This window comes from Vanacampus margaritifer, chromosome 17 (genome assembly GCF_051991255.1).
Source record: "Vanacampus margaritifer isolate UIUO_Vmar chromosome 17, RoL_Vmar_1.0, whole genome shotgun sequence".
Taxonomy (NCBI): Eukaryota; Metazoa; Chordata; class Actinopteri; order Syngnathiformes; family Syngnathidae; genus Vanacampus; species Vanacampus margaritifer.
In genome coordinates, this window is record NC_135448.1 from 5,745,706 (window position 1) to 5,762,920 (window position 17,215).

General features: G+C 37.4%; 1 protein-coding gene across 1 annotated transcript; it reads left to right on the forward strand.

Moving 5' to 3' along the window:
- Positions 1–686: 686 nt before the first annotated feature.
- Positions 687–12,193, forward strand: gnrhr1 (gonadotropin releasing hormone receptor 1). The gene is made up of 4 exons (XM_077548723.1): positions 687–966; positions 1,742–2,284; positions 8,615–8,816; positions 11,298–12,193. Exons 2-4 carry the CDS (start codon positions 1,757–1,759, stop codon positions 11,702–11,704), a joined length of 1,137 nt encoding a protein of 378 aa, XP_077404849.1. The 5' UTR covers positions 687–966; positions 1,742–1,756; the 3' UTR covers positions 11,705–12,193.
- The last annotated feature ends 5,022 nt before the right edge of the window (positions 12,194–17,215 follow it).

The window sequence follows — 17,215 nt, forward strand, 5'->3', positions numbered from 1 at the left end:
CGATTACCAGGTTGTAATTATAGCCGCGGTTTAAAAAAAATTAATACTAATTTTATTACTAATATTTTCTCAGAAGAAGATTAAACTTTCCCTTCTCATGTCACTTGATTCTATTACTGTATGTTCTGTACAGTTTTTGCACTGGGCTCACGGACCAGGATATGAACCTCCAATTATTTATTTCTTAATTATTTATTACGGTGTTACTGAGCCATCTAGCCCCCACAAAGTTTTCCAAAAATGTCACATTATATTTACTTCAGCTTTAGTATAGCCTACAGCTGTCAAAATATAGTGATCATCTTCAGCTCTTCAGCCTGACCAAACCCAATTTTCAATCCAATCTTTATTAACCCAAACTTGGGTAAAAGTAACACAATTTGTTTTAAATCCACAGTTACCAAGGGTTAGAAAAAAATGTGTGCGCAGGATTGTATAATTTTTTTTATTTATCTAATGATATAAATTATTTTCTCCACAATATTCTAATTAAGATGCGCCTGTTTATCATTAATAACACTATTTATATTTATGATGCAGCCTCTCCTCTCAGTTCTGCCCCAAAGCAGTAGTAATATTCCTGGAAATTCCCCAAGATATCTTATATGTGTCACACACGTTGCTCAGACTGCAGCAGTCGCCACGTCATGCAGCCCAATTAACCAATCAGAATCGATCCGGGCTTCTCTTTCACACGGAATTCGCAAGAAGGGACATAACGCGTGCCTGGAGACGGTCTTAATGACCAGCCCACAGAGGTGGTTATAAGGCAATAACAATTAAACAAACAAAAAAAAAGAGCGAGACCGATGGGTGGTTAAAAACCGCGAGACTGGCATTGGATATAGAGAAGAATCTGAGACAAAGTGATGCTTCAGCACGTCGGACAGCTCCTCTCTGGAACACGATTCCTGAGGGTTTTTACGTCACCTCACCTCCAATAAATTCCCAAACATTAGATTCCAGGTAAGAATATTGTGGATTATATTGACGATGTTCGGTCATACAGTGTTTTAATGGGTGCACAAGTAATGCAGTTCAATTCGTGGACGTCCTAAAAGTATAATAAACCGGAGAAGTTGTCCTTTCTGCTGTCATGATTGTTTTGCTTCATAGCTCAGTAAAAAGGTACGTGCACGCCTGTGGTCATGTGATTTATTGACGTATTCGCCTGCAGATGTGCTATATTGCAGACAGAATGCGTACGCTGAGTGATTTCTTTTTGCGCATTAGGACTTCTTGCAGTTCACGAGGAGAGGGCGCTATTGCACCACTGTTATTTGTTGGCTGATAACTGACAAATGGCTTCACATTAGGCTACAAGTTACGCATAAATTTGTCGTTCAGACACTGAGTTAGATTTTTCAGTCATCTTGTAAAAATTGAAAGTCATACTCATAGTGAATATGTGGCTCATAGAGGAATTTAATTGTCTACTGACCATATTGTTTATGTTTTAATGGAAATGTGTCTGTTCCATGCGATCTATCTATCTATCTATCTATCTATCTATCTATCTATCTATCTATCTATCTATCTATCTATCTATCTATCTATCTATCTATCTATCTATCTATCTATCTATCTATCTATCTAGCTATCCATCCATCCATCCATCCATCCATCCATCCATCCATCCATCCATCCATCCACCCACCTTGTGCTATCTTCTTAAAATCTGCATTGTGTTTTTAAAACCTGATTTTGATTTAATTGCATTAAATGCTTTTCTTGTTTTCAGAGTCTGACTGCCAGGATGGCAAGGAACCTTTCAGTGTGGGTTTCCACACCTGCATATCCTCTATTCAACAGCTCTGCCCTTTCTCCGTTGAACGCCACTTCGCCGCACTGGGAAGCGCCAGCCTTCACTGTCGCCGCCCGCTGCCGAGTGGCCGCCACTCTAGTGCTCTTTGTCTTTGCTGCTCTCAGCAACCTGTCAGTGTTGATCAGTGTGTGCTGGGGCCGAGGTTATCGCCTGGCAGCGCACCTGCGCCCGATCATCACCAGCTTGGCATTGGCCGATTTGGTGATGACGTTCGTGGTGATGCCACTGGATGCTATTTGGAATATTACGGTGCAGTGGTATGCAGGGGACATTATGTGCAAGTTGTTATGTTTCCTTAAACTCTTTGCCATGCATTCGGCAGCATTCATATTGGTTGTGGTGAGTCTGGACCGATATCGTGCCATTCTTCATCCTCTGGATTCCCTGGATGCTGGGCTGAGGAACAAACGCATGCTGCTGGTAGCCTGGACACTAAGCTTGTTGCTGGCATCTCCACAGGTACACTACGATATTGTCTATGTCTCTGATACTGAGCTTGTCAGAACACACGCTTATAGTTTTTCTCCATAGGTTTGGCACATTTCTTGAAACTGAGATGACATTTTCAAAACTGCACGCTCATTTGGCACAACCTATCAGTTCATTAGCAAAAGCATATATCTATCCAAACAAAGAGTCGGTACAGTCACAACTGCAAAGATCTTTCTCAATTGCTATGGCTCCTCTGCATTCACTTAGTTCTTTTGCCAAAAAGAACTTGGATGATTTTGCACAACTCTTTGGATCATCTGCAAAAGCTCATATCTCTCCCAAAACAGCTCACCTATGTGTCAAAATCAAATTTCTATGTCATACAAGTAGTCAGTGCCCCCAAAATGCATCATCCCTTTGGCATTCTGTGAGCACCACAAGTCAAAATCATTAGATGTTTTCTCACAACAGCTAACAAACTACAATTAAATATAAAACTGAGGGGAAAAAAGGATTTTACAAGAGCAGTTTTCAAAGTTTGCGGTTTGACATGCTCACAGTCAAGGAAATTGCAACACTTTATTGACACAAAGTTACTTACACATTAGAGTGCAACAAAAGAAAGTGTAAGCCGAAATCTGTATATTCATGAAAAACTAATAACTAAAATTATACCTAGCACACAGCGTAAATGAAGAACCAACTACTGTAACACTTTCACTACATAGTACATTTTGTCGAGTAAATTTGACTCTATTTAGAGTGGGACCAAATAGATTCAGTTTTAGAGTAATATTTACACTTGTAAGAGTGTAAAATAAAGAAGTGAAAAATAAAGAAGTAAAAGTCACTTAAGGGTTGAGAAACAAACTCACGACCTTCAGCTTGGGAGACAGCCAATCGATGCCCTGAGCAACAGAGCTCCTGCTGTGTGTTACTGTCGTAAGTAAGTATATCGCTCGTGTCAGCTGGAACCTTCATAACTCAGAGACCAAAAACATCTTGGAGCTAAGCAAACAGTAGAAGTGGCGTAGCTCAGGTGGTACTGCGGCCGTCCCCCAACCTGAAGGTTCCTCAACCCTTCAGTGACTTTTATTTTTTTTGTCAATTCTTTATTTTACTCTCTTCCAAGTGTAAATATTACTCTAAACTGAATTTATTTGGTCCCACTCAAAATAGAGTCAAATTTAATCTAAATAGAGTCAAATTTACTTTACAGAATTTACTGTGTGGTCACTATCGTCACCTTCCCCCTCTTGGACATTCATACGCTGCTCTTTGTTTGGCCAAAGGTTTTCATCCACATCGCAGCCGATATTTTTCCTTGCAATGCTGCGAGGAAAAAAACGTTGTGAGTGTCTCAACCATCCTCTTCACTGATCCCCTTTGATATGCTTGATTAATTTGACAATTGAACAGATGATTTGACATATTATGACTTACACACTGAAATTCTGCTGACATGTTTTGGAGAGTACAGCCATTAGGCTGAAAAACAACGAATCCATTTCGATCAGCAAGATCTAAATGTGGGTGTCATGCTAACTGTAGGCTAAATGTACACAACCATTTGCACAGATCCACTGAGGCATTTGAGACATATTCTAAGACGTTGGCAATTTGATGAGAGCAATGGGAAATGCCATTCAGTTGAGACCAGTTGTAAGGTAGTTTTGGGATTTGTCCATGGTATTTTGAAAATGTCACCTCAGTTTCAAGAAATGTGCCAAACCTATAGAGAAAAACTGTAACAAGAATGGATCTCAAGACGGTTTTCATAAATTCTGCTAAATATTTATGACAAGCAGGTTGTTGAGGATTTTGCTTTGCTTTGTAAAAATATCTCAATTATCCTTGAGGAATACAACTGGTTTGGTGTCAAGGACTCCAGTTGTTAACAACTCATAACATCTTCATGACAGGTGTGCTATTTATTACTTTAGTTTCACAAAACAGAAGCTGATCAAAAATGTTTGTATTTAAAACTATTCACACAGAACATATTACTCGCCTCCAGGTACTCGCATGGTGAGATGACATATCGTATATCTGTAAAGGTTAAACCTATGACACTTTGCCTCTGCAGCCTTTGTTCTCCACAGTCGCCTCTGTGAAACAGAGGAGCTAAAAATAGTGCTAGTGAGCCAGCTTGTTGAGGCTGGGACCAGATCTATCATTGATAGGAGAGAAGGGTGGATAATGGGCTGACAGGGAGCTTGCATTTGGATTTCCTGTCTGAATAACCGAGACCGCAAGCACGATAGCTAAACAATATGCTTGACAATCGCGTCATTGTGATGGCTTTTGATTTGGTATTTCCAACAACAAGAAGCACTAGGAAACAAACTGGGTCATTTATAGCCTGGGAAAAGCAGAACATTTCACCAGAATTACCCAACCTGCCAACTTTGACTTATTTTGTTCCAAATCAATAACACAAGAATGACATCAATGAAATGGCAACACCATCTAGCTAGCTAGCAATGAGCTTTAGCTGGCGACTTGTGCTGATAAACATATTACGGAGTTGCTAACTGGTAAATTGGACTGCTTTTTATATAGCACTTTTAATTACACCATATGGTACCTAAAGCGCTTTACAGTGCCTTACATCATAGGTGTCAAACTGCGGTTCTCGAGGGTCGTAGTCCTGCAGGTTTTGGAGGTTTCCCTCTTCTAACACAAGCTGATTCCAATCAGCAGGATCGTTATCAAGCTTATGCAGAGCTTGCTGATGAGCTGATCATATATGAGCTTTGTTGGAGAAAGGAAACATCCAAAACCTGCTGGACACCTATGCCTTACATTCACCCATTCATACACACATTCACACACTAGTGGTCGGCTTTTGCCATGGAAGGTGCTGCCAGGTCCACTGGGAGCAAATCGGGATTCAGTGTCTTGCTCAAGGACACTTTGATATAGTCACCAGTGGTGAGGATCGAACCCACAACCTCACAGATGGGAGACAACCACTCTACCACAGAGCCATGCCGCCCATTTCCTAAATGAATAATTATGGCCTCCATAGTGGTAAATAAATTCCACTTCTTACAAGTACTGTTCTCACAAAGGGATGACAAGTAGTAATTAACCAAATATGGAGAAGCCAATGCTAATTGTTAAACCATGCTAATTGTTAAGCTAACTCAAGACTGACATGTGATCATGAAACACAAAAATTAAGTACACCGACGCCACGTTTGGATTAGATTATTTTTTATTAATATTTTATTTTACCTTTGTTTCCTGTTACTAATACAGTAATGAGTTTATTAAATAATTGTCACATAAAATAGAAACACTTTATATATATATATATATATATATATATATATATATATACAGTATATATATTTACTTATTCTTTTTTAAAAGTGTGTCTAGTTTGGAAATATTGTAACTCGTTTTACAACGACAAAGTGCTGGTTGAAATACAGTCACAAAACATTCTACAGTTATTAGTAACAGAAATAGAAAAAAAGATAACAATTAAATCCAATTGGAATGCCTTGCTAAAGAAACATTTGTTAAATTATCTTTTGATTTATTTATTTTTATTGGGGGACAGTTAATTGAGGGTGCTCATCAGACCACAGTGACCTAACAGGATTATTAAATGACACCAACACGACTAAGTATGGAGGAGCCGGATCACTGAGGACTCTGTAAATGTCTGTTAAAATTTGGTACGGAATCCAGAGAGACTAAAACCCCTTCTAAGGTTATGGCAGAAAGAAGATTTACCGACTCATGTGGATTTAATTTTATTTTCTAGTAAAATTCACTTGTGAGTTACACAGAGTCCTGCTATTATGGTATCACATTATAAAGGGATCTCGTGCTACTCTCTGCTATGTCAGAGTGGAAACAAAATTGTGCTGATACGTGGAAAAATATAACCATGTGAGCGTGATGAAAAGGTGGCCACGGTCAATAGCAGAGGTAAGGTAAGAGGTCATAATAAGCTACCTAGTGGCGACAGCTGTTATTTTGTTCCTGAGTCGATAAAGGGGACGTCAATTTGTGGAGAAGTGTTCATGTATTTTGTGGACTGACTAATTGAGGCACGACATTAATTAGAGTGGAGGTCCCCATTTGTCTTGATCTGTGTTTTGGACCTTGGCTTTGTTTGTTCATTGTATTTTCATCTGATTTTGTTTTCTTTCATGTTATCTGGTGTTCGCTGTTTCCTGCCTGTTTGTCTGTTTCTCATGATCAATTATGCAGTCTTGTGAACTCCAGTACGGTCTTCCTAAGAATGTACTTGAGAACATACTCCCTAAGAATGCTAGTTTCTTTGTAAAATGGAATGGCTGTGTACTTGTGAACTTACACTCCGTCTCTGGTCATTGTCCTGTGGTGGTGAAGCTGTCCCCTGTGTTTCTTTGTTCATGTAATTTTTTAAATTCCGTTAAAGTGCCTTATGGTCCCTCATAGATGGAGATGAAATTACATGTACAGCAGTTCACTTGACACATTGGGTTCTTGGCTTAGCCTTGTTACCTCCACTCACAAAGCCGTATTTAATATAGTTGAGATTAATTTTTTAAATACTTTTCATGATTTTAGCTGTTGGGTTTCTTCTACCACTTCTTCTATATACAGGTAAATAACAGTCTGATGCTTTTTTGTCACCTAGTGGCAGGAAACTAAATTGTAACTAAGCATCTCCATGGAAACAAACTAATTTATATTTATTTGGTAAAATATACTGTAAAAAACGTCTGTAGAATTAACAGTGACTTTCTGTAAAATCGTGACATCAAAAAGTTGTAAATCCCAAAACAACGAAGCAACACAGATAAACTGTAAAATAAAAAAAATAAAAAAAATAAAATAAAAACACACACACATTGGGATGCAGTTAAAATTACATCATAGCAATGTTACAATAACACTTTTTGTCAGTAGGTTTGTTGGTACAGTTTGTTTATGCCAAAATAATTTAGCACTTTACAAATTCATATTACAGATGAGAATATTTAGATATACTGTAAAACTATGTGAATATAAAGGTTAAACTAAATGTATCATGTTCATTTAAAATTGATATGCTGTAGACCTATTTATGAATTTATTAGTACACTTTAAAAAATAAATCTGTTATTTTACAGAAAAAAATGCCAGCTGATGTTACCAGAATAATTCTGTTAAAACGGTACTTTTTGAACTTGTAGATTCAAAAATACTTTACTCATAGCAAAGTGGTGTGGCTCAGTGGTAGAATGGTCATCTTACAACCCTGAGGTTGTTATTGGTTCGATCCATGAGCAAGGTAATAAAACTCCAGTTGTTCCTGATGCTGTGTAGTCAGTAGGTGAATGAGTAGTCAAAATGCGAAACTCTTTGAGGGCCTTGCAAGGTAGGAAAGTGCTATACAAATGAAGTACCAGAGTATGTTAAATGTATATTATTTTGTTCTGTAAAATTTACAAGCAGATTTCGTTTATCGTACAGTAAATCCTGGTAAAATTTAGAAGCAATTACTGTTTATTGTACCGGTACATTAAATACCAGTACCAGTGCACAAGTTGATTTTTTACAGAATTTCTTTGGCAACCACAGCTGCCAGTTTTTTCCCGTAAAAACAACTTCTTTATTTTTTTATTTTTTTATTTATTTTTTTTAGTTATACGCTACCCCACGATTCTTGTGGCTGCACAATTGTAATGATTTTGCGGCCCACTCATTGGTGCTTACGAGCCAACTTTGGACTGTGAACACAAGGTTAAGAACCAATGATCTACAGTAATCTTTGTTTGTTTTTGTTTTTTACACTAGATTTATGTAGTCAACTGCACACATAATCCCCATCCCCCCTTTTTTTTCAAGGCAAGCTTCATAGTGCTGCAAATAGATAGCTGACTCTTGCCTTTGAAATTGATGCACCCCTCATTAATTAGTAAAACCAGAGCACTTTACCAAGATTGTTGTCTTTACAGGAGTGGGGTAATTACAGATTAGTGTGTTGTTGCTTGGCTCAGGTGGTCAATTGATGGCCTTCTAACTGTGAAAAGGTTGCAGGTTCGATCCTCAAGTCTCTTTTATAACCATGTCTAGCCCGATTTGCTCCTAACGCTGCAATTGGATTTGGTTCTTCTCTGGACTTTGGACAAAGTGTTTGGTGCACATTTTCATTGTTGAGTTGAGCTTGTACATGTAAGACTATCGCCATATGGTATAAGTGGTGCATTAAAGGGATTTAATGCACACAACAAAGAACTATTGGTTTCAAAGTTCTTTGGTGTTTGTATGAGCTAAACAAATGGTACATTTGTTTACTGCAAACAAACGACAAAAGTGTTTATCTGTGACTGCGTGCATGCTTCATCTTTTCACTCTCCTCATCCTCAGCTTTTCATCTTTCGGGCCATTAAAGCAGATGGAGCTGACTTCACTCAGTGTGCGACCCACGGGAGTTTCCAGCACCGTTGGCAGGAGACGGCATACAACATGTTTCACTTTGTGACGCTGTATGTCTTCCCTCTGCTTGTCATGACCTTCTGCTACACCAGCATCTTCACCAAGATCACTGGGCAGATGCACAAGAGCAAAGGTGTGTGAAAGTTGGCACATTTAAGGCCCATTCAGTTCCTTTTTTTTCCTCTCTTTTTTTCTTTTTTTGGAGAGAGGCCTATTCAGTCCCAACACAGCAATTAGATGACTTGAAGAATTAGTCAGTTTGTGTTTATAATTTGATTTATGGATTATAGTGCATATGTATTGATTGTATGTAGTTTATGGCATCTGATGGCTGAGATGTTCTACATTTGAATCTCTGATCAGACTTTTCTGTGTGACGTTTGCATATTATGCGATAATTGAACCAGGCCAGGGTGCACCACCATTAGTTGTTATAATGTCACTGACTCTGAATTAATATACAGTAGACACCAAGTGAGCCATGCCACACTCTAAAAAGAGTTGGGTCAAAAGTAACCCAATTATGGATCAAAAATTGACCAATCTACATTTTGGGTCAATTTGACCCAACTTTGTTGTTTTATACAAAATGACCCTTTTTTTTGACCCAAGTAAAGGATCTGACCAATATTTATGAGGTTTTTTTTTTACACTAAAAGACACATTTCTTGACTCAAAGTTGGGTCAAATTGACCCAAGTAGAGGATCGGTCCATTTTTGACCCATAGTTGGGTTATTTTTTACCTAACTGTTTTTAGAGTGCAGGTTTGAGTTATTTTCTCCCAAACAGCTGCAGAAGTTTGACATGTATTTAAAAATGCATTGATGACCTTTAACAAGACAGCAATGCCAAAACTAGACTAAGTGCAATTTCTGTAGAAATTGCTTGGGAATACTGAAAGCTGAATGCTAATAGCTGTATGCTAAACTGTATGCTTATGAAGTCAATTGAAATATAAGTGAAAAAGTATTAATTGTAGCTAAATATAAATTAATAATAAGAACACTTGAACTGAGCATTCACACAATAACCAATTATGCCAAGAATGATCACTTTTATAGGGTTACTTTCAGTTTAACTTTCATGCTTGTTAACAAAATCAAACACCCATCCATTAATTTGTTATCCTGCTTGTCCTCATCTCGGTAGTATATTACCACAATTGTATTGGTAACAATTTAAATTACTGCACTTTATTCATGGTTGAAATGTGTCTTACAACATGACTCCCACATGTTTCTTTGTTGTTTATACAGGTGCATCTAAATAAATACGTATATTTAATTTATTTTGCCTTGAGATATGAGTTTCATTTTGCTTTGTGACCACGCAAATAACTCAAATCTATCGCATCTCAAATCATCTTTCCCCAATGGCATAAATGGAAACACCATTAATCTGTTCCGGCCCCTGACCCTTAAAAAAACTACAAAAATGTGTCTTACATCAGAGCATTCCATGTGTGTGGACGGCAAGAAGACCAAAAACAAAGAATGCACATTGTGCTGCATACGGTTGCGTATAATGTAGAACAATTACTGTACGATAAGGGAACTAGGAATAACATTTCACAGGTAAAAAATAGGGGTGTCAGGCGAATAATTTATTTTAATCATAATTAATCTCATGACTTCAATAGTTAACTAACGATTAATTGTACATTTTTATATCTGTTCTAAATGTACAATAAAATGTACAATAAAATATTTTTTCTAAGTTTTCATACTCTTGTTAACATTAAAGTGGAAATAAATGTTAAACTAATAGAAATATGGCTGCATCTTTTAGTCATTTATATAGTTATTTCATAATAATTCATAAGATTTAGTTAAAATTAAAAATATGTACTGTACTGTAAAAACAAGTGTGATATTACTTTGTGTTGAGGTCATTTTCTGCCACTAGATGGCATAATTGCATTTGTAAGATGTTGGTGACAGCATAGTGCATTTTTCTTTTCATATTAAGAGATTTCTCATCTTTAACATTAATTAAACTTGTGAAATTCTGCACATTTTAAAAATGGTAAAATACAACTTGATTATTATTATTATTATTATTATTTATACTTTTTATTATGTCAATGTTTTCCCCCTATTATATTAAGTTAGTGGGCCATTCTTAAGGCATTGTTGTTTGGTTATTTTAAATACACATGTAACTATTTTTTATTTTGTTTATTTTGTCAGTAAACTTCAACTGAGAGTGGTATTAACCAACTTGAAGCTTTTTTTTTTAAAGTAAAAATTGTTGACTTTTGTTGTCAACTGCTGCTTATTGTGAGTAAATTTGCACTCACAAGTCAAAATGGGCTGGTGTTTAAAAAAATAAAATAAATTGCGTCTATATATCTCAGTGTTTCCCACAGACTTGAAATCTACTTATGCGGTATATCCTGTTGAGACACTTTTTTTTTCTTTTTAAATATATTTTTAACCGATATTCTGGAAAACTTCTTGAGTGGTGGCCAATTTACTTGGGTGGCCCACCCAAGTATTAACATGGTGTGGGAAACATTATCTCAATACATGCACCACTGAGTTCATTTAAGTCACTATGTCGCCGGTGCAAGAGCTTTAGTATAGGTCAAATTGACCGTTTTTATGTCTGCAGATGGTGAGCGATGCCTGCGACGGAGTGGAAAGGACATGATTCCCAAAGCTCGCATGAAGACCCTCAAGATGACCATTGTGATTGTCAGTTCCTTTGTCATCTGTTGGACCCCTTACTACATTCTGGGGATCTGGTACTGGTTCCAACCGACCATGATCAAGCACACTCCAGAGTATGTGCACCACATACTGTTTGTCTTCGGCAACCTGAATACATGCTGTGACCCCATCATCTACGGCTTTTACACGACCTCCTTCCGGGCCGACCTGGCCGATGTGATGGCGTGCACCAGACGCAACAGAAATGATTCGCCGCGCTCTGTGGATCGCCTTTCAGCGAGAAACGCTGGAGCTGCTGGGGAGATGGAGTCAGACCTTAGCTCCAACCCACACAGCGGTAACCCGTGAAAGAAAGATGACGTTGTTTTGTTTGTTTGTTTACTTTTTTCTGGTTACCTCGGAGGTCTCTTATGGAATAATCAAAGGAATAGTGATTGGGGGACTTTTTTAAGATAAAGAAGACTCCAGTCATGGTAAACACTTTAACTTCTCAGATACAACTGAATATGCTGCACCATCCATGTATACTATGTTAAATGAATGTATACTAGGTGAGCCAAAGTATTGGAACGCCTGCTTATTTTGACACGTACTGCAAACTGACAAAAATAAGAGCTTGTTTTCCATCTTCTAGCTACCTGTACTGTACTTCACTCTTCTGGGAAGACTTTGTAAATTTGAAGTTTCTCTAAATTTCTTCCATATAAAACTCTTTTAATTATGGTTATTCTGGCACAGGCACAATGAAACATAAAAAGTCCCTAAATTGTTCCCACAAGGTTGGATAGACTCTTCAAAATTTCTCAGCAGCTAATCAACCAATCTCTGGGGCCTGGGGGCGGCTGGGGCTGGGTTGGGGTGGATGGCGGGGGTGGATGGAGGTCTTGGGGGGAGCGGGGTCTGTGGACCGGTGGGGTGCCTGGCGGGCCTGCAGTGCCCCGTCCTGCTGCGTTGGTTTGGGGGCACGGGCCATGTTGGGGTGGGGGGCGCTCCTGCTCCTGGGTTTGCGCTTGCTCTGTCCTGGCAGGGGTCGACGGCTCCCCTCTTTGGTGGAGATTTTCATGCATGCCAGATCCACCACACCAGCATCTATCGAACCTCCGACACAATCTGCTTCTTCCTCAGGTCGTTGAATCGGTGGAGGCTGGTGTCTGTGGATCTCACTCTGCTTCTTCTGTCCTTCCTTTCTTTCCTCAGTCTCTCCTTTGGTCTCTTGAGGTCTCCCTGATTTGTTGGAATTTAGATGTTTCTGGGGTTGGTGAAGGACTCTGGTTGGTGGCCCAGTGGGTGGTGTCTGGTCGGTGCTGGATTTCACTTTCCTTTCTTTTCTTTGGTCCTTTCTCGGGTCTCCTGACGGCCTCACCACTCTGGCTGGAAGTGTTCGGTTTAGGTGAATGGTATGGGATTTTTTAATAGGTTTTAGGTGAACTAATGAATACACACTCACACGCACGCACACACACACACACACGCACATTTACATACACATACTCACCCACATACAAAATATATATATATACATATATTTTTTTTTATTAAAAAAAAAAAAAGAAAAAAAGAGAGAGCAATGATGATGACATGTCAAATCGGTAAAATTACCAAATGAACAATACTGAGCTCTCCAGAAAAAAAAAAAAAAAAAAAAAATAATCAACCAATCTCTCTTTGAATAATTACCAAATTATATGCATTTGCCGCCGCTATTCTCTTTTAATTCAACAATACAACTCTTATTATGTTTTCTTAGGCTAACTGCCTAGGGACTACAGATGGAAATTAGCTGTATATCTGATACCAGTGTTAGGCAAGCTACTTGGAAGTGGGCTAAGCTATAAGCTGTTCTATCAGAGAAATGTAACAAGCTAAACTACAATAAAATGACAAAGGTAGCTAAACTCAAACGCTACTTAATTTAGGTGGATTAGTGTACTATTAGTGTATAAATGAACACTTTTCCCATTTTTTCTTACCTGCCACTGTGGCTACAGATGAAAATTAGATAAAAAGCAACAATCTGGTATCAGTGTGTTAGGCAAGCTACTTGGAAAATGTCGTAAACTAAGCAACAAACTATAGGCTAACGTTAGCTTAACTACACTATTAGCTACCAGCCAGAGAATTGTACAGTAACTAGCTAAGCTACAATAAAATGACACAAAACTCAAAGCTACTTAATTTGTCTGAAGCCTCTAAAATAATTTTGTGCTGTACATTTGGTGTATAAAAAAACAAACACTTTATGCTTACCTACTGACTCGGTTAGCTAGCTTTTTTCCATCACCGCAAGATCAATGTTTTGGGCTAATGTAGTGACAACAGTGTGTACTAAATAATGAACTATCATTGCAAATGTGGTTGGTCAGAATTCTCCTCTATTAAATTGAGTATTTAAAAGTCATTAAGTATCAAATTAATCATTTTAAAAGACTGTAGCAATTTGATTTGTAGAGGAGAATATAACACAATATATAAATTATACACAAATGCACAAATAATATTTCTGATTAAAGTTATACCTTAAAAAATGTTAACTTTTTTTTCCTTTTAGGATAAGCATGACATTCAATTTAACCAACAACCAACAAAAGTGGTTCATCAAACAGTAGGCGCTACTGAAAGACAGAAAAACCTGAAAAAGTTTGACATAAGTGAATTCAATAGCTTCACCAAGTAGAGTTCTTTTGAACTTTTTCAGTATTCTTTGTCATCCAGCAGTGTTTAATTAACCATTTTTGTTGGTCGTTTTGTTAAATTACCTGCTTTGGTTATCTTAAAATAGATATTAAAAAATAAATCAATAGAGAAGGAAGAGAAAAAACTTGGTAACTCTCTTACACTGTTTACCTACATTTGGACACCCGTGTAAAAATTCATCCTCATCTTATTTTCCCACTCAAATTGCAAGCTCAGGTCCCCCGATCCAATATTACCTGTAAGCCTAGATTGTATTTGTTGTTGTTGTTTAGCATCACTCCGTCTGTAAGACACTGACTCACTGAGTGTGATGATGACATGCTTACTGACGTCGCAACCAATCAAAGTTCCACATATCGGAAATGGAACTGACGGTAAAGCAAATTAGAAAATGCGGCAAAGATACCCCAGATGTTCCAAAAATTGAAGTGTCTTTGGAATACCTAACAAAGCCTCCTTCTTGTAGAATACTATACTTGTTCCTATTTTGGAATTTTGCACCACCCAAAATGTTGCACTCGAGGAAACCACCTACTTCACACCCCACATGCGTGGTAATAACATCTTTGTTTGCATTTACAGCAATTCCCAGACTAGTAACATTATTGGATGGAATTCAGATTTTTGCCTATTCTGCTGTTTATGGGCATGAAACACACATTTTGTATGGTGTAGTTCTTTTGTACTTCAGCTGACAGCAATCACCCACAATTTGTAAGAAAAAAAAGCATTTTCTATGGTGTACATATCATTAGTGTGATAGTCACTTAATTAGGGTTATATCGGAAACTTTTGTCCATACAAACATAACATGCAGTTGAATCAGGCCAGCCTATAATTCACTACAGTGTTTTCCTCCTCCAAATAATGAAATTAATTTTGCGGTTGGAGTTTGGTATATTGCAATTGTAAATACTGCAGTGTACACAAAGTAATACAGTTCTGGCAATAAAAAATGGTTGAGCAGCTTGATTGGTAAACCGTTGCCGGGTCTTAAAAATGGTACATCAAGCACACATTCATAACCCAGACATGAATTACACTTAATATTATATCAGAATGTGTGTTTTTCCCACCAAAATACAGACAATGGTAGTATTTCTATAACCTTGCATGATTGTGAAACACAGAATGTGATATGTGATGTACAATTGGTCACTAGTCAGTGTTAAACTCAATAATTCTAGTGATTGGCAAGAAATAACCTGTAGTGCATAGACAGTACAGTATTTGTATGCTTAAAATACAGTAAGTGCAATATATAATTTACTGAATGAGACACTATTAAACTTATTCGACCAGAAGTCATGTGAAGAATCAAATACGGTACTCAATAAAATTGATGTCAAACTATGTACTAGGTGTGGTTCATGCAGCCTGGTTTGTCCGCAGAATTTTAAACATGGAGTAATGTATGTCCAATGCCCTGCAAAATTATTCAACCCCTTAAGTTCTTTCTTTCTTTTTTTTTTACCTTTGTATGTGGAAAGTTGCATCATCAAAAAAAAATCTGCAGTAAAATTTTGTTTATTTTTAACCACAGCTATGCTGATGGTAACCTGTTTCTTCGAAGCTGTAACTCATCAGCATGGGTAGTTTTACCCCTTGTTGAATCTAAAATCTTAACCCAACATGATAGGTCAAATACTTAACTCAATACGGTGGTTATAAATAAGCCATAATTTGCTCAGCCCAGCATTGGGTTAGCTATTTTACCCAATTTGGGTTACTTCTGACCCAGTTTTAAGAGTGTATACAGGGGGCATGTTATCACTGGACTGACTGGGCAAATGTGCTGAAAAATAAAACTGACGCGACACAGAAATTAATCAAAAATGTCTTTATTTGGTTTTAGGCATGTTGGAATATGAGAAATGTAAGTCCAGACATTCAGAGCAGTTTGCAGACAAAAAGAGACCAAGCTGTACAGTAGGAATTAATAGAATGCTTTTTTTTCATGAGCTTCAATGTGGATATTCGGATATTCAATGTATTAAAAACATTCACTTTCATATCATATCATGTTGAATCTTGCAAAAATAAATAAATAAATAGCAAGGGTCTGTTCTCACATGGTATGATGCCATGAAGATAAACACTGACAAATAAGATGTGTGTGTGTGTGTGTGTGTGTGTGTGTGTGTGTGTGTGTGTGTGCCCCACATACTATGAAATTAACACAAATGTAAATGGGAAACTCTTATTTTTAATATAGTGTGCCAATTGTGAGCCAATACTGTTGATGACTAAAATAAATCTAAAATCAAATTTAGTCACAGCTTGGCCTCGGTTCTCTGCTGCAGCTTTTCTCCAGTCTGGTTTCTTACATTAAAACCTTTTCCTTATTATGGTGAAAGACCTCTGTGACAACAGGTTAAAGCTTTTTCTTAAATCTTCAGCATACCGATGGACAGCTTAGCAAACAAAGAAGCATTTATACAATTATTAAAGCATCATTTCTTCTTGGTACTATAGCAGCCTCTTTCTACTTCCTAAATTGTTTTCCTACCAGTAAATGGTTCTTTCACAACAGATGGTGTGTTTGGCTACCAACAATATCACAGCCTTAGTCTCTGGAAAACACACTCTGCTCAAAAAGCACCAATTTTCAATTCTATGGAAAAGAAAATCCATCATCGCACAAGAGAAAATAATTTCAAATCATCATATGTATCAAATCTAATAATCAGAACAACAATAAAAAATAAACATTCAGAAAATATGAACATTTGTTTTGGCAACTTTTCCTCTTAACGAGGATGAAGAAATGGAATATTAAAGAAATTTCAAACAGAAACAGTAATGGCTTTCCTTTTTTAAACAAAACTATCTTGACCACTACAAAGTTCCCACTACCAAAACACATCTTCTATATCACTTTTTTGGTATCTTGTTTAACAGCTCTCAGGTATGTAAGAAAAGAGACAATGTGAGAAAACAAAGCATTATAAACTGCTCTGCTTTGTATAAACCTTTTAAAACTCGTAAAGAGATAAGAAACACTTGTGGGGAAAGAGCAGATTGAGACAACTCACTCAAATCCATCTGAAGTCATGTTTTGCAGTCAAATTTGGTCAGAGGTGACAAATCCAGGTCCAGAAAGTAAAAACCCTGACACAGTTTGGCTTTAGTAGCAGGTGCTAGCTACCTAGCATTAGGGTTAGC